Source organism: Colius striatus, chromosome 21 (assembly GCF_028858725.1).
Source record: "Colius striatus isolate bColStr4 chromosome 21, bColStr4.1.hap1, whole genome shotgun sequence".
NCBI lineage: Eukaryota > Metazoa > Chordata > Aves > Coliiformes > Coliidae > Colius > Colius striatus.
The window spans coordinates 4,230,842-4,257,109 of record NC_084779.1 but is presented as its reverse complement, the minus strand read 5'-3'; the positions used below and the strand labels follow the sequence as shown (position 1 = coordinate 4,257,109).

Here is a 26,268-nt window from a genome sequence, read left to right as displayed (position 1 = left end):
TGCAGTCTCCCTGCTCACATCAGGGATGTGCACATGGGTTCCCAGCTGCCAAGCCAGCATGAAGAGTTTCCACCTCTTCCTCCTTTCCATCCTGTATATACATATAGATAAACATTATGCTATTTAGCACATGGTCCTCCACCTAACAAGCATCCCCAGCAAGTCTAGTGATGGATATGCTTTGACAGCACCAAAATCCCCCTGCAAAGCCATCAGGTGACATTCAGCATCTTGGCATTGGCAGAGGGACATCTCAGCACTTGCAGGTGCTGATGATGGCAGGGGATGTGTCCCAAGGAGGTTTGAACACTCCTCCCCATCACAAAAGACAGTGCCTGAGCTTATGCAATGGCTGATGAAGATCAGCTGCTGCATGGGAGGTGATTTGGAAGGCTGTGGACCCTTTGTAGGAGCTCAAGAGCATTCACCACTCATTAAAGACCCATGGCAAGACCTTCTCCTACCACACATACCCATGATCTTTGCAGCTGAGACCCATCACACCTCATATGAAGAGTTTGGCATCACCTGTGTTCATTTCTCTGGCACATCTCACCAGATTGGGACCGAGCTAGCAGGAAGCAAGTCCCAGCATATAAACAGGAGCAGCCACCCACCCTTAACCCCATTTTGGTTGTTTCTTTATGCATCTCTCAGCATGCAAGACATTCCCCTCAGGGAAAAGGAAATTAATTGTCTCCCTTTGAATTCAGCTCACTTAGCAGCAGTTGCAGAGCGATGCCATTCCCCAGCTTCCCTCCTCTCCTCCGCATCCCACGGAGCGTGGGGACTCTGCTGCCTCAGGGACAACAGGGACAACAGTTCCCTTAAATCTTTGAAATTCAAATCAGGACCAGACACATCACAGACATCTTTCCAGGGGGAGAGAGAAGTAAGCGTGACATTGTCTGGCATCCCCCCCCCCCGTGCCTCAGTTTCCCCACTGAGTGATTCCAGTCCCTGTGGACATCCCACACACATCACTTTGAAATAATGACTCACATCCCTTCCCATCCCAAATTTCCTCCTGGTCCCAGTGCTTATGGTTACTTCCCTTAGTTTATCCCTCTCCCCCTGCACATAGATGCAGGTCTCTGAATGCGACAGCCACCAGCTGCAGTTTCACTCCTGCCTGCCTTTCCTCTTCAGTGCTGGATTATTCCCCTCCCTCCCAAAGTCCCCCCCATCCCCCCCAGCTCCTTTTCCACCGGCTCCTAATATCCCTGCCACTTCTAAGCTGGCCTCAAAGAGACCCCAGAAGCTTTCAGGCTCTTTCCTGTCACCCTTCATTAGGTAACGTGCCACAAACGAAGGCTACTGAATTAGTCACCCGCCTCTGCTGCGGAGCAGCTGCTCAGCGTCAGACCAAAGGTCTGCCCAGCACCAGGCTGCTTCTCCCTCCCTTCCCCTCTCCTGTACCAAGGGATCAAGGGACTTCCCTGGACAAAACAACTTCTTTTCTCCTTCCATTGCATGTTTCCTTTTTAATAGCAAAAGGAATGAGGAGGCAGCAGCTTCGGGCTGCTCGCAGGAGATACTTTTCCTCCCTTTGTGCTTCCTTTCTCTTGTCTCCGAGCCTCTCTGTTTACCAGGTTAATAAAGCCACCTCTGTGCTGCCAGCTCTGGGCTGGACCTTTTCCCCGGAGCCCAGCCCAGCCTAAAACATACAAAGCTTGTCCGGAAAGCCTCCTGCCAGCTTTCCCCACTCAAAGTCACCTTGCCCCAAACCTTCAGCTTCACTCTCCAGCCTCGCTCAACAATCATTAATCGGCTCCTCTGCATTCCTGGCATGGAAAAATGCCCCAGTGGGTAACCCTGCCCTGGCAGTCCGACATGCAGCTGACGGGCAAGCTGGTCCTCTCCGCCGCCGCTCTGCTCCTCCTCACTCTGGCATTCAGGTTTTATAAGTCCCGTTCGCTTGCTGGGGCCAAAACCCCGCCGGTCGAGTCGCGAGGAGAGCAGAGGGGAGATGCTGCTGGGGCTGGGGATGGTGGGGGGGGTGATGGGGATGGTGGGGATGGAGCAGCAGGTCTGCGACGTAGGAGGGTGTGTGGTGGGGAGGGGAGGAGGGGTAGCAGGCAAGGAAATGTTCCTGGGATGCTCGTGCCTTCCCAGGAGGATCAAAGGGTGAGGAGGGGTGAGGAGGGTAAGGAGGGAGGAGAGGAGATGGTTTCTGAACTGGGGTTGACTTGTGGGAGAGTAAGGATGGCTGGGAGGGAAAGTGAGATGGGAGGTGGGAAAGAAAATGAGATGGGAGGTGGGAAAGAAAATGAGATGGGAAGTGAGCTGGGAAGGAAAGCAGGAATCAATCAGGAAAGTGATCCAGGAAGTAAGCCACAAAATGAGCCAGAAAGCAAGTTGGGAAGCAAGCCAGGAATCAAGCAGGAAAGGGATCCAGGAAGTGAGTTGGGAAATGAGCCAGGAAGCAAGTTGGGAAGTGAGCCAGGAATCGAGCTTGGAAGTGAGCTGGGAAATGAGCTGGGAAGTGAGCTTGGAAGCAAGCTCAGAAGTGAGCTGGAATGTGAGCTTGGAAGTGAGCTAGGAAGTAAGCTGGTAAACAAGTCAGGGAGTAAGCTGGTAAAGAAGTCAGGAAGTAAGCTGAACACTTATGACCCTGGGAAGGCAGCTGAAACCCTGAGCAGCCTGAGGGAGGAGGACACGTTTGCCCCAACCCCTGGGGTTGCTAATGCCCAGGTAGCAGGTGATGGATGTGCCCAAAGCACAGAGCAGGATTTGGCTGTTGGAGGCATGAGCCAGCAGGCTGAGGGGCGTAGGGAAGTGCTTCAGACCCTCAGTGTCACCTCAGACCTGGGTCTAACGATGACAGAGAGCAATGTGGGGTCGTATGCCTCCTACTCTTTCTCCTCGGTGGCAAAGATCCAGGTGGAGGAGAACTACATCACCAAGAAACAGATGAAGGATGGGGCTGCACAGACAGCCCCTGGCCTCAAAGGCAAGGTCTACGACTACTATGTCCAGTCCATCTCCCAGTCAGTGTTGGAGAAGAGGTCTCTCCCCTACACCCTTCTGGGAACATCATGGCATCACAGCTCAGAGCAGCTCCGTGGAGACCTGCAGAGCTTTGCAACCGAGCAGCCAGACCCAGCTTTGGCAATGCAGGATCCCATCACCTCTTCCATCGTTTCACCACCTAAAGGGAGCTTGGAGATCTCCCCTGAGCCACCGTCTCCTGGCCGTAAGGACAGTATCCTCCAAATTGCTGATACCCCCCACCTCCAGCTGCCCATAGATGGTTTTGGGGTCACAGCACCAGCTTGCACACCACCTACAAGCCCTCAGCCAGGGCTGATGGCTACTACTGACCTCTTCCAAATACCACCACCCATCCACCTGGACCTGGGGAACTGCTATGAAGTCCTCTGCACAGCCAAGGTGCAGAAGGTCACCCACCTTCAGGAGGCTGCCTACAAGGTGATGAGTGACAACTACCTGCAGGTGCTGAGGACACCCTCCATCTACAACCGCCTCAACGCCGCTGAGAGGGAGCTCATCCTGCAGGGGAGGATGAAGGGGAAGATGTACGTGGCCGTGGCAGACATCAACGTGCAGGAGCCTGGCCTGCACAGCAGCCGCCTCTGCTACTACGACACAGGAGGGGACAGCTGGCATCAACTCTGCCACGTGCCACCAGAGGTGGTCTCCCAGGGCTGTGCCATGTGCAGCATGTTCAACTACCTCTTTGTGGTGGCCGGTTGCGAGGGCACGGGCAGGACTCAGAGACCTTCCAACCGTGTCTTCTGCTATGACCCTCTGACCAACATCTGGAGGGAGATCTGCCCCCTGAACCAAGCACGGCCTCACTGCAAGCTCGTGGCTCTGGATGGCCACCTCTATGCCATTGGTGGCGAGTGCCTCTACACAGTGGAACGTTACGACCCCCGGCAGGACCGTTGGACTTTCACCTCACCCCTACCCCACAACACCTTCGCTGTGGCTCACACGGCCACCGTGTGTGATGGGGAGATCTACGTGACAGGGGGCACCTTGCACTACGTGCTGCTGCGTTACGCTGCCAGCTCAGACAGCTGGAGGGTCAGCCCTGCCAGCGGTGCCAAGGACAGGACGGTTGAGATGGTGAGTGCCAACGGCTTCATCTACCGCTTCGACCTGCACCGTGCCGTGGGCGTCAGCGTCTACCGCTGCGGTGCCAAGGCCAAGCTGTGGTATGAGTGTGCTGCCTATGCCATGCCCAAACCATCTGGTTTCCAGTGTGCCGTGGTGGGCAACTTGGTCCACTGCATCAGCCGGCACTTCCACGTCCGCTTCTTGGCTGATCATATCTCACCACGCTTCGGGACCAAGGAGCTGCAGCCTTTCCCATCGCCTCGGGGCAGCCTCCTGCCGACTGTCCTGGTGCTGCCAGGGGGAGGGACATCACAAACTCAGGTCTGAGGGATCCGTGCTGTGGCCTGATGCAATGGTTGAGATGTGACATGATGGTGAAAGCTGGTGGGAGAAGGAACCAAGAATCATTTTCATCACCAAGAACCATTTTCATCACCAAGGAGCCATGTAGAATTGTGGTTGGAAAAGACCTTTAAGATCAAGTCTCAGCCCTCCCCTCACCCTGCCCAGCCCAGCACTAACCCATTGCCCTCAGCACCTCAGCTCCACGGCTTTGGGATCCCTCCAGGGCTGGGCACTCCCCCAGCTCCCTGGGCAGCCTGGCACAGGGGCTCACACCCCTCTCAGGGAAACAGTTCTGCCTCAGCTCCAGCCTCAACCTCCCCTGGAGGGCCATTGGAACACATAACATAGGACCAACACTACCAGGGCAATGTTGTCCATACCTACCACCAGATATAAGTAAGGAAGGAGAAAAACTGCCCTTGGATACTTCCAGCAAACCCAGCCTTGAAGACACAAGGAAAAACAAAGCAGGAGCTGGATGGACTTGATTCTATGATTCTATGACTTGTTTGCTTAGAGGTATTTAAATATAGGTGTGCTTGCTTAGATGCAAATAAACCACAGCTCACTGCAGGCTCCAAGCTGGCCACTGCCTGACAAGCAGCTGCTTTACACACTGTGTCTTTAATCTCGACCTGGAAATGCCACACATGGGAGATTTTAGGCTGGAGGAACACAACAGGGAGGTTTGATCCTAAGAAGGCATCATCCAAAGGTCATCCCCATGGGCATCAAGCCAACATTGAGCCTTCAGGCTTGACTGCACATACCATCCCAGGGTTGAAGGCTGGAGGCCAGAGGGTGCACTGCTCCTACCAGTGCCTTGTTATCCATTACCCTCTCCTCAGCACAGAGTTAATACATATGTATACATTCATGTGCACAGGATGTGAATGGGCACTATGGGCTTATAGACAGCTGGCCTTCAATGAAATTAAAGTGAGCATTTGGTAAAATCAACCACAGGCTACTGTTGTGCATCATTTCAAGCCAAGCCTAAGGGAAACAAAGGAGGTGATGCATGTTTTACATCACTAATTACCCAAACAACATCTCTGAGGTGGGAACCAAAATCAAACCAGGGCCCTAGATGTGAGCAGCCAGTGTTCTCATCCCTTTTTCCCTGGGTTCCACTGACCTCACTCCTCCATCTCCGTGTCCTGCCAAGAGCCTACTTTGGGTAATTGCATTTTCTTCCTATCAAACGACTTGTCATCTGTCAGCCCCAGACGGACAAACCCAGCTCCCAGACGGATAAAACCCTCCTGTAGCTCCCTCCTCAGTGGCAGCCAGTCACCAGCACAAAGTCAAGGCTGCACTTGAAGCTCTTGGAGATGAGACAGTGCTGGAGCAGCCCACGGTACCACCATTTACACTTTGCTGCTCATGGTGGTCTAGGAGAGCTTAGGTTAATGTTCTCTTCAAATGCTCCCTAAAGTACTTATTACTTCTACTCAGTCACTGCCTACAGGGCTCATGTTTCTTCCTTCAAGCTCTTCCTGCAAAGGTCAGTGACATCCACTCATGTTGGGAAGCTGTGTGAATTAACCCCACCTCTGAGGTTTGCTTGTTAGCTGTAGCATGTTTCATCTCTATGCTGGGATGCTTGGGCTGGTAAAACTGATGAGTCAAAACCCCTTCTTGTTATTATCATTATTATTTAACCCCTTGGTTTCCAGCAGCCTCCACAGCTGGCCCTCAGAGCAACAAGCTTAACAGGATGGATTCACACATGTTGCAATACATCTTTACTTCTCCCTCAGCAAATCCCAGGTGCTGGCTGTTTCACTGGAGCAGCCCAGCCCCTTTGCAACCTACAAAAGCCTCTTGTCCTCATTAGCATCCTGCCTTTGTGCCCTCCAGCATCCTCCCACAGCAGCCTGGGTGCTGGGGAGCAGAGGACTCACTGGCTGAATGAGAGCCCAGCAACTGGAGCCCTTCCAGGTAACAGCTTTTGGGGGGTTTTTTTCATCCCCAGAAAAGCTTTCCTGGGATCCTGCCCTTCTCAGTGCTTCTGCTTAATATTTCACCTCTCCTTTAGCTCCTTGCTGCCAGGCTGCAACTTCCAAACCAGTCAGCTTTTCCTCATTCCCCAGTGTGAGGGTGAGTGATGAATAGCAATGACTGTGGATGGGGAGCTCTCCCTCCTCCTCCTCCTCCTCCTGCACTCTCCAATATTAACACATTTTGCCTGGGGAGACACTTTGGAGATTAAAAGCACTGGGGACACCCCGTGCTGGAACACTGCTTGTTCTGCAGGGAAGGACAACCAGGTCTAGAGCAAAAAGCATGTGGTGATCTTGTGGTTGATGGTGAAATGACTTTGGGCTGCAGTTAAGGGAAAGCAAAGGGGAAAGGGCAGACGCAAACTGATATTCAGACCTGGAGGAGCTTTTTGGGTTGTTCCTGAAGAGCAGCACAGGGGAGGAGCCTCTGGAGGGCTGGCAGGTGGGGTGGCAATGGTGGCATCACCAACTAACTCTTCCCACCACCAGTGGTTGCCAGCAGTTGATTTCCCACTGTGGCAGCCAGCAACATCGATGTGTTTCTACTTGATGGGAAGCAGCTTCAAACCAGAGGCTTGCAGCTCTCAGGATAACCATAAGACCATCAAGGTGTTACAGTGCTTGTCACACCAGGAGCTTCTTTATTTTCACTGATCAGCCTGGCAAAGCTGCCTCAATTTACAGGCAAAAGGGTTGGGAGGTAGGCAGTGCATCTTAATAAAACTCTAAAGAGTGGAGCTACATGCAGCTGCAAAGCACCCCAAGCAAGTTCAAGTAATGAACCCAGCCAGGTTAGGGGCTGACCAGGAGGGTCTTGCTCTTGGGAGCCTCTTCCCTTGCTGTAAGACCACTCACTGCAAGCCAAAACCCTCCCTGGGTCAGGGACCATGAGGACTGGATGCTGGAAGTGAAAACACAACCACCACAGAGCTTGTGAGAACTGAACAAACCACCTTCCCTCATCCCCCAGCAATTCCTCCATCCCTATAACTCCCTCAAGGGTGCCACCAAGGCTGCTCTCCAGCAATGAGCTCCTTCATCCCCAGCACCTGGCCCCTCTGAGCCTGGCTGCCTGGTTTCTCTGCCAAAAGAAAGCTGCCACTGCTTACACCACCCTCCTTTCCAACCTCATGTAACCTTTGCACTGAAAAATCAGTGTTTTCTTCTAATCAGGACGACCCATTATCTACCCCTGCCATGTTTATTTAGGCAATTACAGAGTTTAATGTACATTGATTCAGATTCTCAATTTTAACACTTTTGATTATGATAAAAGCCCAGGGAGTGACGCAGTTCTTATTTGCTCTGCACTCCTATTTTTCCCCCTCCTTCCTCCCTTTGCAATGTGCCAGGCTGCATGTGAATGGAAATGGAAAGTCAATTAAAGAAGTGCAAAACCAGCATTTTAACATCTTTTTTTTTATTATTAGTTGAATGCAGCTACCTTCAATGTGTCTGTTCCAGCAGGGTAGAGGGGAGAGAGGAGGGGGAAAGGAAAAAAACCCAAAAGCCAAAAAAAAGTGAGCTTATCCAGACATGTTCTGCATTTCAAACTGAGGTGGTACATGAAAGAAATATTAAGTGTAGCCAACTGACAAATTAAGTATCTTGTTCCTGACAAGCAGCAGCAAACTCGTGTCAGTGGCTGAGGAGCCAGGTGGGAATTTAAAGCCAAGGGAAGAGAAAGACCCATCACAGGATCTTGAGGTGCTAGTAAGGGAGGTGGTATTAAAGTAGGGATTGGGTGCTGGGCAGGCTGCAGCTCCAGGGCTGTGTCAGTGCTGGGCCCCTCACTCACTGCCACAGGGACACTGAGGGGCTGCAGCGTGGCCAGAGCCGGGCACAGAGCTGGGGAAGGGGCTGGAGCACAAGGGGCTGGGGAGGGGCTGAGGGAATGGGGGTGTTGAGCCTGGAGAAGAGGAGGCTGAGGGCAGCCAGCAGCACTCTCTGACACTCCCTGCCAGGAGGCTGCAGGGAGCTGGGGGTCGGGCTCTGCTCCCCAGCCATGAATGACAGGACAAGGGGCAATGGGCTGCAGCTGCCCCAGGGGAGGTTGAGGCTGGAGCTGAGGCAGAACTGTTTCCCTGAGAGGGGTGTCAGCCCCTGTGCCAGGCTGCCCAGGGAGCTGGGGCAGTGCCCAGCCCTGGAGGGACCCCAAAGCCATAGAGCTGAGGTGCTGAGGGCTGTGGGTCAGTGCTGGGCTGGGCAGGGTGAGGGGAGGGCTGGGATTTGATCTTAAAGGTCTTTTTCACCACCCTTCCTGCACCCAGTTTCAGCTGACCACCCACACATGGCCACCAGCAACCCCTTGGTAGAGCAGATCCTGGAGGCACCAATCTCAGCCTTTCTCCTCTTTCCTTCACACCCAGCAACAACCCAGATGTGTAACCAGCGAGCTGCACCCAAGCTCCACAACCTCATTCACAAGCAGATGCTAAAGCAACAGGGCTCAACAACGACCCCCATGGCTTGCAAGACCCAGACCTACTTGCCACAGTGCCAAAAGGGACACTTCTCGGCAGCAACCCCAAGGCAGCACTCTGGGAACATCAGCCAACTCCTTGCAAGCACAGAGAGGTCAGTGCTAATGAAAGATGCTATCGCAGAGCCGGCATCCAGCCAGCCAAATGTAATTAGTGGTGTTTGCAGAAGACAAACCTTGGTGAGGATGCAGGGGGAGATGGGAGCATGGAAGCACATCCCCTTGTGATCATTTTGGGGGGGGGAAAAAAAAACCACACAAGCATTTGGAGGCTTTCCAAGGCAGAATAACAACCTATTTAATTGAAACCCGTGTGATGTTGGAAGGGCTGTGAGTGAATAAGAGCCGTGATAAAATATGCATCGACTCCAGCATCAGTTCTCCCTCCCCAGCACAAGCCTTTGCTTTAAAACCATTGATGATTTCTTTTTGATTCACAGGCTCCAGTGAGGAGGGAACATTTGCCAGCCACTATTTCAATCCCACTGGGAGAGGGGGGGTTTTTTCCAGGGGTTATAGCTATGCTGTAGTTTAGGATGTGTCAGCTCTGGCATCGTAAACACTGATCAGAAATGCTATAAAAAGAAGGGAAGGGAAAGAAAACCAAGCCCAAACCACAGTCCTGGCTGGAGTTTAGCATCCTGTGAGCTCGGGCCAAAAGCAAATGACTTCTCTCGTGCTGAAATAGAATCAATAAAGCTCATTTTTATTTACAGAAGAGCCAAAGAGGGGGAGAAGGGAAAACTCCTTGAGCTGCAGAAGGGGGAATAGGGGTGTTTCTGGTTTTCAGATGGTTTTCAACCAAAAACACAAGGCACTGGAAGTGATTTCAATGCAACAAGCCTTGTTGGGCTTTTCTCAACTGCCTTTCAGGGACCTTGTTGATAACATCCCCTTAGAGGTGTCACCCCTGAGAGGTGACACCCTTTGCCCCAAGGCAACCTGAGGAGATGCTCTCTCAAGGTGCTCCCATCTAGCTAAATAAGACCAGACTGACTATTCTAGCAGCTATTTTGCTTCACTGAAGTTCAGTCCCAGCTTGCAGTGCCTGCTCAGGGAGCAAGCAGCATGGGTTGTTGGATCTGCATCACCCAAACCCTGCCCAGGGAAGCATCTCTCACCTCCTGGGAGCTCCTTAACCCATCACAAGGGGAGCTAGACACCCCACCAAGCCTCATCAAGATGATCTCTAGAGGTCCTTTCCAAACTCAACCTTCCTGTGACTGATTCTGTGCTATAAGTGCCAGGTTTAGTCCAACTTAGTATCAGTGAGAGATGTTGAAGACATCATTACCAATTAGGAGGCACTGCTGGCAAGAAACCCTCCTTCTAAGCTGCACCAGCAGCCCCTATATACAGCTCACAGCACAAATATGGTGTGAGGAAACTTGCTGGCAAGCCACATGAGGTCAATGTGATGCTTGTAGCAGAAAAGCTCCCTGCCTCTCTCTTCAAGCTGCTGCTCAGACCTAGCTCACAGCCCAGGGATCACACCCTGCACAAACCTCTCTTAGCTCCATCACCACCAACTCCTCCAGGTCCTATGGGGTTTTTGCATCCTCAGCATGGACTCCTTCTTGCCAAACCCTTCTATATTGCTTGTTTAAGCCCTTGGCTCCAGGCACAGGAGGATTTTTCTCCCCCTCCCCTGCTTTATCTGCAAGCAGAAGGTGAGACACCAGCATCAGCCAGTGATGCAGCTGAGCTTGAAGGCATTCAGACTGGCCACAGCTGATAAAGGGCTTAGGGCTGGTGCCAAAAGCCAGCGAGGCTCCAGGAAGGGTCCCAGGAGGAGGAGGAACATTGGCTCCATCCCAGCCAGCCCATGGAAAACCCAATCCTGTAGCAGCTCAGCTCCATTCTGTGTTTCCCTTCCCAACAGCCTGTGCTTAGGCAGCTCTTCTCCCCTTCCTCTCCTGATGAGAGGAACAAGATGCTGGAGGATGGTTGGGAGGGGATTGCATTTATTGCATTACCTACTGATACCTGGCAGCTGCAGAGAAAGCAGATAGAAGGTCAAAGAAAGGGGAAGATGGATATCATTATGATTCACTAAGGATGCTTTCCATGTCAGGAAGGAGCAGAGTGACTGGATGCTGCTGGGAATAACATCCCAGTGAGGCTTGAGAGCTAAAAAGCCATTGGAGGTGGAGGCAGGATTTTGGCAGCAAGGGAGTTAATTTGCTGTGGTGATGGATTTTTTTCAGTGCCCACAGTCAATAAACAGGGCAGTAATTATGTTGCATTTCTCTGATGGCTGCAGATCTTTAGAAAAATCAACACAATAGCAGTTCACTGAATCTCAGCCACACACAAATTCCATCCCTCATTCTGCTCAGGGCTGAGGCTTCCCAGCTCTGCTGCTGGGTTGTTGGGTTCTTTGTGGTTTTTAAACCTTCAATCAAAAGGTTTATACATCACTTTTGTGCCTCTGCCACCCCTTTGGTTTCAATGAGAGGGGTACAAGTTTACACCTTCCTCTCTAAGAGCAGCTTGAAAAGCAAAAAGGGGCTTTTAATGCAGCTTGAGGTAGAGAAACAATCCAAATATTCACAGTGAGCACTAAAAACCTCAGGCTGGAAACAGGTTTGCACTTGGTTTAGTGAGAATAGAGACCCTTTCATTTTACTCTCCCCAAATAAAAGGAAGCAACTTTACCAGAACACAGTTTCCCTCACAAAACAACACTGGTTTTGCTCTCAAAGGCACTGCTGCCACTGTAAATGGCCCTAAAACACCCAAGTCTGGCTTACAGTGGGTCAAATTCTCCACCAAACCAGGTTGAAAACAAAGAAGTTATTCTCCCTGCTTTCCAATTCCTGTCCAGCAAATCAACAAGCAATTCAAGAAGTCAGCGAGGTTAAAGGGAAACCCTCCTGATCTGCTGCTGCTGCTTCCACATACAGTGGATTCATCCCATTTCATTTCAAGCTGAAACTTCCTGCAAGCCCCAGTATCTGCTGTCTATTCACAGCTGCAAATCCTCTGGCCTGGCCTTTCCAGCTGCTCTGTTTGGATGTGGAACATCCTGGGGGATTTATTATCTATAGGTCTCACCCCAGACATCCCAACAGCAGGGATGGAGGATGCTTTGGGTGACCAGCACCAAGTCAGCCACTTCCATCCTTGCTATGGTGGTACCCTGTCTCCCTATTCTTTGTATGGTTTAGGAGGGATGTGAGATGCTCACATCCCCTTTAGCAACCACACCTCTGCTCCACTCCCCTCCAGCCTCCCAGTGTCACAACTGCACCTCAAACCCACTAATTGACAGCTCCTTGTTAAAAATGATTCCCCCATTGAGGGAGAGGTGCAGACATGGAGAGTCCCAAACACTCAAAACACCAAAGCAGAGCTGCTGACTCCATCTGGAGACCTGATTCCTGCACATAAGAGTTACATGTGAGAGGGTTTGGCTCTAAGGGGGGGATTTGAGGGGGGGTAAAGGGTGTTCTTGCATGCTCTGCCTTGGGAAAACTATGCCCTGCAGATACAAGCACCAGCCTCAGGGAACATCTGCCTGTTGAGCTCAGTTTTGGTACTTGGAGGTACCTGGAGCCAGGAGGATGCAGCTTTCTCAGCACAGCACTCCCCACACTCCCTTTTCCTTCCTACCCTCCTCACCCATGCAGGATTCAATCTCAGCACCCTGCTAGGAGCAAGAGAGATACATCTGAGTGGCTTGATGCTCAACCTCCCACTCCCCACATCATCTTTAAACCCTTCAATTCACACCCCCAGAGCCCCTCCAGCCTGGGGCTCCCAGCCTGAGAAGGCAGAGGAGGGGAGGATATGGCCACACTGGCACCAGATGTGCTGTGAGGAGATGTCCCTGGGTTGCTACACAGCTGCTCTCCCCCCTTTCCTTTTGCAACCAACCAAACAGAGAAGAAGCCGTAACAGCCATTTGCACAAAGCAAAGCATCTGCACCAAGCCAAGCATCCAAAATGTTCTTCTTTCTGCATGATGGGCCTATTTGGAGAGCTTTTTATTTGTAATTAAAATGCAGCCATTTACAAGGATTTGGTTTGCAGCTAATTGTTTTCTGTTGGGGGTTTATTTGCCCCTCCCTCCCTCGTTTGGGATGACAGACGAGGGCTGAAACAGCAGGTCAGGCTGGGAAAAGCAGCCCTAACAAACCCAGCCCTTCATAAAAAGAGAATCATGTCTTGATGTTGCATGGCTGTGCTTCCTGACTTTCTCCTCTGCTATATTTTTGGTGGGCTTTTTTTCTTTCCCCAGCCTGTAAACACGAGCTCGTTAGGGCAGGGTAGCTCATTAACAAGGGCCTGTCTGCCTTGATGTTTCCATCAGCAACAAGAGGGCACTGAGCTGTTTAAGCCAGTCTATCATCACCAGGAGCTGCAAATACCTTAATCCACATCAGGCAAGACATGTAGCTCTCCAGAGCATTGGCTTGAAAGATAATAAACAGGACTAATGTGGAAACAACCTCCTAACAGCCTGGCTCCCCACAATCCATGGCCTTTGTAGCCATCCCAAGTCCTTTGAGCCACCAACAATTTGGTTCCCCACAGAGCAGGGGAAGTTTTCTACTTTCCCCACTTGTTTTTCCAGAGCATCCAGCTCAGAAAAAGGGTCAGAGAGCTACAAAAATGATGCATTGCAGGGTCCAGCTGCTTGCAAAGGTTATTTGGATGGGTAAAGAATGGCAATAGATAGGCAATTCCCTGCCAGGATGGGCAGGGAGAAGCCTACAACCAGCAGGCACTTCCATAAACACACATTCTGGGCCAAGATTTGGGGTGAGCATATGCAGGGAGAGGAGATTTGGGGTGATTTGAGATGAGCCAGGTGGATGGCAGAGAGCAACAGACCCCATTTGCTTCCAGCATCCTCATCATGGCATCTCAGCGTGGTTCAGCAGCCAAGGAGGAAGCAAAGCCCAGATTCAGGTCAGGTTGCTGATCTGAACAAGGTTGCTGCCCTTTTAGCTAAAACAGATCACTGCAGGTTGTTGCCATAGGCCTCTAAATGCATCATATGGGGATGTGTTCCTTGGGTTTTGTGGCTCAGCAGCATCAGATCAAGGCTACTGCAAGGGATGGAAAGAAAGGGACACGGCATCTTTTAGGTCTGCTTCTGCCCCAGAGACAGCCTGCCTACATTCAAGACACCAAATCCCAAGGGGAAAGGCCAGAAACAGCCACTGAGGTGCAGGAGAGCAATGAGTATGATGCTTGGCATCCCAGGAGCCAGGAAAAGATGGAGAGTCCCTGACTTGGGGCAGAAAAAGACACCTAGAAACATCATCTCATCACTTTGGAGCTCATGGGCTGCTGCCTGCTGGACAGGGGCTGCTGCTATGGCTCCCAAAAGCTCAGAACTGAGGAGCCTTGGCAGCTCTCACTATAAAGTTCCCCCTAGACTAAGAGAAGTGAATTTTGACCAGGACAGAGCTGTGGGAAGGGAATCCTGGAGCTTCCAGCATCACAAGCATCACCAGCCCTGTCTGAATGCATTAGGTCCTTTTGCCCCTTAAGTGGCAGCAAGATGCACTCAGAGCCACCTCAGCACTCCAGTCACTTCTGCTTTACAGCCTTTTTTTATCCATTTTGCTTTCTCTGCATAGACCCTTCTGCTTGATTTTTCCTTGCTGTTCTGCAGGGATGGTGCAAAGTTGCCTCTTGGGGAACATCAGCAGAACCGAGAGCTGAGGAGCGGAAGAAAAGCTGAGCTGGCTGCAGGTTAGCCTGGAAAGTTTTGCAGGGGAAGGATGTGGCTTTGCATCCCCTTCCCTGCTCAGGAAAAAGGTCTGGGTGGATGCTCAGGAGGTGTTAGGGTATCTAGTCATTGCTGTATCACCCTCTCACAGCCATTGCTGCCTCCATCAGCTGAGAGCTTGCAGCAGGAATCAGCCTTGGAGGGTTGTTATCCTTTGCAAACCAACAACTGGAATCAGAGTGGGGACTGAAAGAATGGGTAAGACTTCCAAAGGCATCACATCTGGATGTGAGGAAAGCAGAATTTCCATCTCCATCCTGGCAGGTTAATAGATATCTCACAGAGATCTACCAAGCACAGAGAGAGCTCCATAGGGGAAGCTGGACATGGGCAAAAGCACCTCCAATGCTTTCTTCCACCACTAAGGCACTGGGCAATGTCTGTGCCACTATCTGAGGGCTCAGGTCTGGAGATATTTCTTCATTTCCTATACTGAGATGTGGCTTTTAGGGTTTCACTTCACCAAAAAGAAGGAAAACTCCTGTGATGCCAGAGTAAGGGTGGATGTCATAGACCAGCTTCCAGGTCTTTGCCCAAGCCCAGACTGAGCTCCTAAAAATCAACTGCTGGGACAAACACCCAGCAAGGATGGGAAGAGGATGTGGAGCAGCAAATCTCAGGTCCAGCAGAGACTGAAACCACCTGATCTGCATCTTCCCAGGGGTACCTTTCACATCCCCCCATCCCTTGCTGCAGCCTCCTGCTCTCAGCACAGTTCACTGATTAATTACTAATTAGCTCCTGGTTTGTGTCACTTCTCTGCCCTGGCCAGCCAGCACCAGTGTGAAGGTCTGGCATGGTCTGAGCCATCTGTTCAGGCCCCAAATCCCACAGCATCACTTCCCATTTCTGCAAGAGAGGAAAAGGAGACACCTTTGCACTCAAGCCCTCCACCCCTTGGAAGGACAGAAAGGCTGGAGACAAAGAGGAGACATCTTTTTCCCAGCCCTCTCCCTCTCTGGCTGCTGGATACTTCAGTGATGGAGATTTGCATCCTAAAGCCTTTGAAGCTTTGCTGGAGCTTGGCAGAGGGAAGCACTGGCTGGGACAGGCAGCACCACAAGAAGAGGATTCATCTCAGGCAGCTGAAGACTCCCCAGCAATTAGTAATTAACAGCAGCAGTATCACAGCCACGGTGCTGGAAGACAGCAGCAGCATTTTGAAACCCATAAGGTGGGTGGTTTGGCAGAATATCAGCCAGCAGACAAGCATCCCTGTCACCAACCTACCCCCCACCACCTCTGCCATCCATTAAGGTCTTTAACCATCGTTGAATCATTTCACTGGAGGGTCAAAGGGATGTAGGAGTGCTCCAGGGCAAGCTGAGTCATCTCAACCATCCAAACAAGTACTGATGTGGTTCCCCAAGGCTGCTGCCCTGTGCTTTGCATTGCTCAGGTTAGTACAAGGGATGCTGTGAGTGATGGTGGTGCGGAGCAGCGAGTGCTCTGTGCTCCTCCCTTCTCCTTGTCCCTTGCCCAGGCATCCCCTGTCTGCTCCCCTCTCAATCCTTGGGCTGTGCTGACCCCTCCTGGGCTGCAGCCTGTACAGACAGCAGCCTCTGCTTCCTTCCAGCTGTTGCAAACCACGTAATGTGCCTCAATCTGTTCCCAAAAGTGCTTCTCCTCACTCCTTAGAGCATCCAGGGGCTGCCTTCAGGGCCAAGCACTGTTCAGCCTCGATGCTCCCAGCCCACTGGCTGCATCCCAGGGATGGGTGAAGAGCTCTTTGGCCACTAAAAGGCTTTGGGAAGACTGTGGAGTGAGATGTTCATCAGATTTTCCAACTCCCCCCTTCCCAAAGCAACAACAAGAGGAGGAATAAAACAGTACTCACAGGTGATAGCCCTGGCCCTGCAGAAACCCCCAGCAGATGCTGGGCAGGAGCATCAATTCAGGGGGCACTGTGGCTTCTCCAGTGTGAAGCAGACAGCCAGCAGAAGGATGAAGGAGTTTACAGACACACAGACAGTTTCCACCTCCCAAGATGCCCCATCACTGACTCCCTCATCTCAGTCATTACCCTCCAGCAAGATAATGAACTCCTGAGTGCAGCACTGAGAGAGAAGCACTCCAACAAGAGCTCTAACAGCAGCTGCCAGAGAAATCATTAAAAGCAAGTATTGGACTTCAGAGATCAGTTACAGGGGAAGTTTAAATCCATACCTGCAGTCTTTCTGCACTCACTAGTGAAGTGCTGCATGCAGAGGTAATTTAGGATCAGCTGGATGCCAAGCATCCTCGTGGAGGCTCCCTGATGGATGAGTGCCAGTCAAGGACAGACCTTTCATGTGGCACAGGGAAGCCCAAACCCTGAGCTTGCTCTCTATGGGCACCAAAACCCTCTCTCAGCCCTGGACCCCTCCCCAAAATGCAGCTACTTTGCTTCCTTCCTCCCAGCCCTGGTGCCCCAGGCAATGCCCCCATCTCCCTCTCCCTCAGCTGACACAGCAGTTCAGGGATGCAGGTGTTTGTCACCTGCATGTCCAGCAAACCATCTCCTTCATTTTATCCCCAATTCATGGGTGGTGACTCTCAGGTGCCATTTATTAGCTTTTTTTGGCCAAAGTTCCTTCTGGCTTTCCCATTCCTTGGTGCTTCATAAAAGACTGTTGAAGACTTCAGAGCCTGACAGTCAGCCAGTCTGACTGAAGGCTCAGGAGCTGTTGAGAAACATGGTGTTTTAAGGGCTGTATAAGAGGAGCAGCCACCTGTCTGCTTATGGAGCAACAAAGCATGGCAGCAGTGGGGAATTTATGACTAATAAAGAGCACAGAGCACTGATGGGAGATGTCTTCAGTAGTTTATAAACACATAAACCCCCACCATCCCCTTCCACACATCACTGCTTGTCCTTGGTGGAAAAATCAATGTGCCTTGAAGAAGGAATGTGCCTGAAAATTCAATGTCTCCCACTGAAAAGGAAGAGCAAAGCCAGAACATCCCCAGAGACACTGGGAAGTGCCAAAGAGCCACCCACCTTGGGGCACACCAAATGAAGCCAGGAGACTCCCTCCCAGCTGTGGTTTGGGTTTTGTGCTTGAGATCCTGTCCCCAGAGTAACAAAGGTCCAAGATAAGAGAAGCTACCAAGGTCAAGATATCTTTTAACCAAACTCCAGGTACTTCTGTACCACTCAGCCCTGGGTTGAGCACTTTGCCATGAAGATTTGGGAGCCAGAAGACAAGGCTGGAAGACATGACTGGTGCTATTTTCCTCCCTCAGGGAATTTAGACTTTATAAACAAGATATTTAACTAGATAAAAGCACTTAACTCAGCCAGGTGGTCTCCTGCACATGGCCAGGGCCTTAAAGCACAGCTGAGGACCCTCTCATGTGGCATCATGCCACAGCTGCTCCCAAAGCCTTTATCAGGGCCAGGCTTGTTAACAATGTGATTTAAATGGAGGAGCTCCCCTAGCAGAGAAGGAAGAAAGGAGAAATAGTCAGGCAACACAAATGAAAAGGGGTTTTAATGTTGCTGAAACCAAGTCATGGACCATCTCTCCATTGCTGCAGCTTCTACCTGCCTGAAGCATCTGAGCACCTGCCTCCAAGCAGCTTTTGGCAGTGACTACAACAAAGTGGGGAAGGTTTCTCCCTGCCCAGGTAAATGCTTGATTGAGCCCAGAAGTTAAACTACTGCTTTGCACACTTGGAAAGATGCTTAAAAATGCAGCAGCTAAAGGTCCCAGCAAGGTGTTGGATGTACTCAGAGGTGGTGATGGAGAGGAAAAGACATCCTGACATCAAATGTGTCTTAGGCTCTCCCCACAATTCACCTTTCTGAGCATCCTCTAACAGCTGCCAGGCTGTTCTTGCCATCTAGTGGCTCCTCAGAGTGCAAACACTGAAGAGGGGATTATTTCCCCCCTCCTTCTCCCTCCACTACTTCCCTGAGAGCAGAGGATAGATGGCAACTCTCTTTTGTGCTCTTCCATCCATATTTTCTCCTCCTTTATTTGCAGCTTGAGCCCTTCAGAAGTTTCCTCCTTTCCATCATGCTCCAGCCAGTGTTTCTCTTGAGTTTAGGACTCCAGCAGCAAAGGATTGTATGTTTCTCCAGGGGAAACAACTTGAAGGTACAAAAGGACAGGCTGAGCTTGGGCCATAAAGCTATATTGCCAAAAACCTTTTAAGCCACACAGTAGTTTTTGTGCTCCTAAAACCTCAGTCCCACCAAGACCTTTATTCCACTCTGTGATGGAGAAGGCCACTCATTTCTTCACCTTATTCATATACAAAGGGCAGAGTATGGCTGTAAAAGCAAAAGCAGCCTATCACTTGAGTGGGTTTTAGCCAGTTTATGATGTGCCCCTTGGCTCTAGGTTGATTTAGAGGACCAGGAGACCCCATGCACAGTGTATGATGTGTTTTCATCCCTCCTGAGAGCCCTGTTCAGCCCAGAAGTTGTCAGGACGAGCACTTACTGCATACTAATCTGTCTTTTTCACAGGCAGTAGCTTGCCTTAGTCTGCTGTCGTGTAGATTGCATTGGAAATCACTATTTGACAAGGTTCAGTGCTTACTCAGTGGCATATTCTTCCTATCAACCCACTCAAAACCATGTTTAGAAACAAGATAATACTTGCTGCTGTTAAGTGAGCATGCAGGGATCCTCCTCCTCCTCCTCCTCAGTGTGATGTATCTCTCTGCTAATTTCTCTGTGTGTTTTCCTTTTCAAGCAGCCAGAAACCAGTTAACCCCATGTACTCATCTTCTAAAGCTGTTGAAGAGCAGACAGTTTTGCTGCAGATGTTGTCTGGAGGGAAAAACAAGCAGTGAAATAAAGTGAATGGGGAGCTTAGAGGGAAAAATGCAGCTTAGCAAATGGATGGGGTGCAGAGAGATGAGAATCAAAGGGCAGCTCTGTGCAACATGAGAAATGGTATCAGCTGGGATGGTCAGAGAGGGGAAACAAAAATCAATCACATAACATACTGGGGAGGGCAAGAGGAGGGGGAAAAAACCTCCATCCAGTCTTGTCTGGAGATTTCTGCAGGCTGTTTCTCCTCATATCCTTTCTCTCTTTATTTGTCAGGGCTATTGGCCCAAATACCAAGCTGCTGCTCATCCTGAAAGCAATGGTCACACTGTTGAAGGTGATAGGATAGAGTGATGGAAAGAGCATCTTGATCTGCTCCATCAAGGCAAGAGCAGCAGTGATTGTAGCCTAAAGACCAGAAGAGGGAAGAGATGCTCCTCCAAGCTCCTTTTTCACTCCAGAAGTGTCTACACAGCAGACCTCACTCCCAATCACAGAGCAAACCCTGAAGAAGGCAACAGCTCTTCTCAACCCTGCAATGAAGTGGTTGTAAACCCAACCTAGGGAGAAGTTTTAAGTCCAGTTGTATTTCTTTGAAGAAAGACACCCAGATGAGGAGAAGAGCTGTGGGGTCAAAGATTTCTGTATGGCCCAAGCTGAGCCTGTCCTTTTGTACCTTCAAGTTGTTTCCCCTGCAGAAACAGGGTCCTGTAGGTTATTCAGAGGTCCATGCTCAGGCAACTGTTGTGCTATTTCTTTGCCCTGAGCTCAACATCCAGGATATATTGAGAGAGTCACCTCATCTTGTTAAAATAGTGTCCCACCTACCCTTTGGCTACCAGGCTCCAAACTGACAGATGAGTAACTCCAGTACCAGATCTGGACACACACAGACCTCTAACATCCCTCCACTCCACAGACCTTAAGCCAACAGGGATCTTTGGTACCAACTCAAAGCTTTTGAGACACAAACCTTGCTTCTTGAGGGTGACAGGACAAGAGACAATGGGCTGCAGCTGCCCCAGGGGAGGTTGAGGCTGGAGCTGAGGCAGAACTGTTTCCCTGAGAGGGGTGTCAGCCCTGTGCCAGGCTGCCCAGGGAGCTGGGGGAGTGCCCAGCCCTGGAGGGATCCCAAAGCCCTGGAGCTGAGGTGCTGAGGGCTGTGGGTCAGTGCTGGGCTGGGCAGGGTGAGGGAAGGGCTGGGACTTGATCTTATAGGTCTTTTTCAACCAAAATGATTCTATGATAGAGACCCAATCTGACATCCATGAGATCTTGGAGCCAGCAGCTTCTACTGTAGAACTTCTACATCAACCACAAGCCTCCATCAGTGCCAGGAAAGATGTGGAGAATCACTCTTGGATAGGGCCCAGCATCATTTCTGTCCATGATATATTCAGGAGGATCCAAAACATGTATTTATAGGCTTCTAACACTGGCATCTGAGATAGCTCTGAGAGCTTCCCATTCCCTCCCAGGGAGGATGCATGTCTCCTGGTGTGCCTTTAATGTGAGACTGTTTGAAAGGATGAAAAAAGGATGCTACAAGCTGGGAAAGTGATGTTAGCAGTGTTATATTTAACTAAGCTATGTATTCCAAAGGTTAGAGAGTCTCATGCATGTGGAAACCAGCAGCTGAATTGCCTCCCCACTCCTCCCTGCAAGGAATAACTCACTTGGAGCTCATCTTGTTCAGATAGTTCTTCTCAAGTGATCCATCAGTGCCTTTGCTACACTTCAGCTTTCTTTACTGAGGTCTTCCTCCAAGCATAGAGGTACCCAGAGCTTACCCAGGAGCTTACACAAGAGCTACAGCACCTATGCACTCATTGCAAGATGGATCAGGACTCAGCTTGCAGGAACAGATAGCTTTTCCCCATAAAGCAATGCAACTCTGCTTCTAACCAAAGCAAAGAGGCTTCTGTACAAGGGTGACTCCATCCTATACCCTGAGCACTATCAGGGAGGATGGTTTCTTTTCTGAGCTGGACAAAGCTTCCCTGTCTGTTAGCACAGCTGGCAGCTTCTCTGCTTGACATTTCTCACCAGCCACCCAAGTGAAAGGAAGATTCAAGCAAGGGTGACAGTCCATGGCTGACCTTGGCAATGTAAAGGCCAGGGAGATGTTGACTAGCTGTTCTCCTGCAAGGCATGTCTCAAGTGGCACTGGAGCAAAACTGAGCAAATCTGGCACCCTCAGCCTGTGGCATAAATCTGCCTGGCTCCAGTTCACAGATTTGAGTGTGCTGCTTCACCAGCCAGCCAGTTTGCAAGCACAGCTATAATTTACAGCCCCTGAGACTCAGTTCCTTATCTCCCCTGCAACCACCAATCTTCAACAGCTGTATGTGCAGCAGTGTGCTGAGATAAAGAGCCTCATGCAGGTATCCAGGAGATGAGGGCATCTTGTGTTCTCCAAGTGAACAGAAGATGGAAAAACATCTTTCTCCCCATTTTTAGTCTCTTTGGGGAGAAAATGATCTTATTGCCTGGGCCTGAGTGTTGAGCAACACACAGCAAAGTGATCTGGAGCTGAGGAAGGGGGCAGACACAGGGTGGAAGACTCTAATGTGCTGACAAGTGTATGGAAATAAGTCTTGGTGCTGATTTGAGTTCACTTGCAAGAGACATTGCTGCTGGTGCTGGGCTGTGGAGAGGAGCACACAGAGCTGCCCAGAGCAGGAAGGAAAAGCAGAGATTCCAGCACCCATCTGGCAAATCCACTCAGAAATAACCAAGGGAGGTTTCCTGGAACCACATGAAGCCACACTGAAAGGCTTATTTGAATGTCAGGGCTTTAACACACTGTGTTTTCATTCCAAGGGAAGAGTTTTGCCTAAAGGCACGTGGGCAGAGGGGCTTCACCCCAAATTCCTGCAAGACATGGCCCCTGTTAGCCCTCTACAGCCCATCATGTGCATCCCTATGCACGTGTCAGTCTAATAACCCACCTCATCATCAAGCAAAGGCCCCTGTGTTCATGGGGGGGGGTGTTTTTTCTACTCCACTGTTTTATCTAATGACCAGAAGGCTTTCTAATTTCTCTTGCCCATTTTGGGCTTCCTCCCTGCTGACTCAACTTCATTTCATGTCAGTCCAAAGGGCTCTCTGTGCACACAAGGGCTCTCTGTGCAAAGCCAGCTTTGATGGTGTCCCTGCCATCTTTCCATCATGTGTCAGCAGCATCCACCGTGACCAAGGCACTACAATAATAAGTCTATCTGGTGCAGAGCCTGGGTCACATGGATGGCTGCAGGGAGAGCAGATGAAGAGCAAAGGCATTATAAATATCTTCAGATCACTAATTATTCCCCTTCCTTACCCTTATGTATATGCAAGCTCCATTTATGCAAGCCAGACACCAGACCAGAGGCTATATGCAAGGGTAAACATGGGCTGGGGCAACTTATAGCCTTGAGTAACATGAGGGGAGAGGAACCTTTTCCTATGGAGCCATTTCTCCTCCTCACATGACATCCCCTCGTGACATGCATGATCTATAGGCACAAGTTATTCCTAACTGGCCTTTGCAAGTCTGTCCTGTAAGGCTAAGCAACAACACAAGTCTCTCCTCAGGAACCTGGGACCACTGAAACCTTCAGACAGCAATAAGTATTGATGCCCCAAGACATGCTCTTTGCATAAATAGACCACCTAAATATAAATGTCTACACCAAGGGCTGTGACTCTTTGGTCTTGTGTTTGTCCCTGGCTGGTGATCAATTGCCTGTCACATCACTGCAGTGGGTTTCAGGCAGGTTTTCTGCTTCAATTTAGAGCTGAGCTCATGTACTTCGTTGCTGAATCATGGCTTAAAGAAATCAGAGGCAGACAATGACTCGAGTTTGTTCTCATTTGTGTACACAACAGCTTCTCAGACACAGAGAAATCAGCTTCTTCCCACAGTGCAACCACAGATCAGATGTGAACAAGGCCACTGCTTCTGCTCTTTGTGCCATCAGTGTTCATAGGTGTGAACCAAACCCCCTCCACAACCTGAGCCCCTTGTTGACAGCTTCTGTCAAATGTTGAGTCCAGAGGGATCAACAGCACTTGGAATGGCAACACAGCACCCACCATGCTTTAACCACCATGGGCTGCTTCACTGCAGTGGCCATGTGCTTGCCAAACATCCCTGGCCATGACTTGGAGCCCATCACAGCTACCTCTGGGACTGAAACAGAAACCATTGCATTTGATAGATGTCTGTCTCCCACCCTCTGTAGCCAGAGGCTGCACAATGTGAACCAGTGGAAAACCACGAGCTCTATGGCTGTTTGTTCAACAAGCAGCATTCTAGTTAAGGGCAATCTCCTCAGAGGCTTTTGTGGTCCAGCAACAGAGCAGAGGGAGGAAAAAGCCACAAATGTGACCTTTGCATACCAGTTAGCCTTGACTAGTTTGACTGCTGTAGCCCAGCTCCAGCTGGTTTCCTACCTGAGTTGCTTTGAACTGGTGTCTGATGTTCTCACTGTGGCACCTCAAGGCTCAAGCACCTTCAAGCATCTGGTTCTATCAACTGGATTTCACAAATTGAGGCTCAGAGTCCCCCCAGCACATAAAACTTCCCTCCCATATCAGCAGAGGCTGTTCTGCATAGCATGCACAAGACTGATGACTATAATTTGAGTTGGAGCCTGGTTTACTAGTGGTTATTTATAGCAGAGCTTCATCAAAGATGCCAAGTCAAGCACTTTAGAAGAGTCAGAGCCCCAGGACCCAGCCTTTCTGCTCAGCCCTGCTCTGAACTTCTCCAAAACTTGCCTTTTTACCTCCAAACATCTTCCTCCCTACACCTCATCACCCCCAAAGCTCATGATCAGAAGCAGTGGTTACCACAGCATCCCTGTCACCACGTTTCCTCAAGCCTCTATTCTGCCTCTTAGCCTGATTTCAGTCCACTTGGTAGACATCTGATAGACTGACTTTGCTTGTTGGTGTTGTTCAAGAGGTGTTTGTGCTGACAGAAGGAGACAGATTCTTTCTGGACCTTGCAGTTGGTACTTACATAGGTTTAGACATGCTCCAGCTGCCCAGAGCCTGTGAAGGAGGGTGCTGAGACCTCACAGGCTGCCCAACAGGAGCTGAGCCAAGCACCAAAACCAGGAGTAGCAAGAGGGGAGATTAAGGTTTTGGTCCTTAACTTGCTTAAGCCACAAGTAGCAGTTAAAGAATGGTCACTATTCAACACAAAGGGAAAGTGAATCCTTCTTGTTGAGGGTTTGGTCTTCCCAAAGTGAGAATGCCCTGTGCCACCTGACCCAAACAGGAGATCCAAACCCTCTGCCCACCTCTAGCTGCTTCCATAAGCAATCAAGATGCTGCTCAGAGCACAAATGCACCTTCCCTGGTTGCCTGCTAAGGATTAGGGAGAGGTAACACCTCATCAGCCAAGCCCAGAACAGGAGGGACATGCAAATATACTCACTCAGACACATGCTGGGGGGCTGCATGTGGAGGATGCTCCTTCTTATGAGACAGAGGCACATCCAGCCACCTGCCAGCCCTTGCCACCACTTGCTTCAGTGCAAATGGTCCCTATTTAGCTCAGTTTCTTATGTCCAGCCAGCTCTGAACTTCACTCTTCACTTCTGAACCCTGGCCAGGGTGGATGAATACAAAGGATATTGCTCATCACCTTTCCAGACCACTCTTGTTGGGCAAGAAGAAGCCATTCTCAAACAATGCTGCTTCTTGCCTTCAAGTGACCCTTCTAGTACATCATGATAAATAAACCCCTACACAGCAGCCCAGCATGCAGTGCCCATAAGCTGCCATGGAGCTGCTCCAAGCCTTCTGCATCAAACAAGCAGACAGTGTGACAGAGCCTTTTTCTTATGTCTGCACCTTCTTTTTCTCCCCCCTCCCCACCTTCCTCCTTGTGTTTCCCAGCTTAACATCCATTCACACTGATCTCTGTGCTTTGACATTAACATGACATAGCAGGTGAGACATCTGTCTTCCATGTTCCCCTGCTCCCCCACCTCTTCTTTGACAGGATCTTGGCACAGTAGCCCTACCAAAAAAATCCTCTGTTGGAGAAACAAATTGCTCTGCCCTGGAACAGGAGCTCAGAGTAGGAATGAAGGGCATTTCTCACAGCAGCTGACAAACAGCCCCAGCTTCTCTTTCTGGGCTGGAGGTGTTGCAGGTGCTAAGCAGAGGACAGGATTGACTGGGGAAATGCATGTGGTGGGCAGGGGGGTAAGAACAGGGCTGTGTGTTAGGTGGGATTTCACTTGTCATTATTCACTCTTAGCTTAGAGCTACCAAGCAGAGCTGTCAGCTGGCTTCACCCATCTCCCACACTCCTCCAGCCAGACAGTGATAAATGGTACAGGAGCACCATTATTTCATGCCCTTAACCAAACCCACATGAGCCTCCTGGTGCCACATCCTCAGAGACCCTCATGCTCTGCTTTCCTACCTCCCTGCATTTCTGGCAGCAAGGAGGGGAGGATGCTGAACACCCCAGATACATCCATCCTGTGCCTGGACCAGCCCCTGCTGCAATTTGGCACGAGTCCCTTTCTGTGCACCTCTGTTACTTCCACCCAAAGCATTTTATGTTGACTGTTTAGACCACCAGCTCTTCCAAAGATGCAGCACAGGGCTTTTTCTTCTTGCATGCTCCATGCATGCCACTAACAGCACCAAACACTGATGGGTTAGCAAAGAATACCAACACCAACACAGGACTGGTGCCCTGTGTGCATCTCATTAGCAATAAACATCCCAGGGCTGGCTGTAAATACACTTCCAGTTGTTCAAGAGGATCACAAAGCACATTTCCAGCTCCCCTAAGGGATTTGAGCTATAGATGGGAACCTTCCTGCCC

General features: G+C 50.4%; 1 protein-coding gene across 1 annotated transcript; it reads left to right on the top strand.

Moving 5' to 3' along the window:
• The first annotated feature begins 1,797 nt into the window (after positions 1-1,797).
• KLHDC7A (kelch domain containing 7A) lies at positions 1,798-4,413 on the top strand. Its single transcript, XM_062013261.1, has 2 exons — positions 1,798-1,990; positions 2,351-4,413. The coding sequence occupies exons 1-2, from the start codon at positions 1,798-1,800 to the stop codon at positions 4,411-4,413; spliced, it is 2,256 nt and encodes a 751-aa protein (XP_061869245.1).
• The last annotated feature ends 21,855 nt before the right edge of the window (positions 4,414-26,268 follow it).

Bases quoted from the DNA above. Each gene is read 5' to 3' on its own strand.
- KLHDC7A (XM_062013261.1), top strand. From the start codon at position 1,798: ATGCCCCAGTGGGTAACCCTGCCCTGGCAGTCCGACATGCAGCTGACG. The intron at 1,991-2,350 runs GTGGGGGGGGTG...AAAATGAGCCAG, and splicing joins TGCTGCTGGGGCTGGGGATG to AAAGCAAGTTGGGAAGCAAG.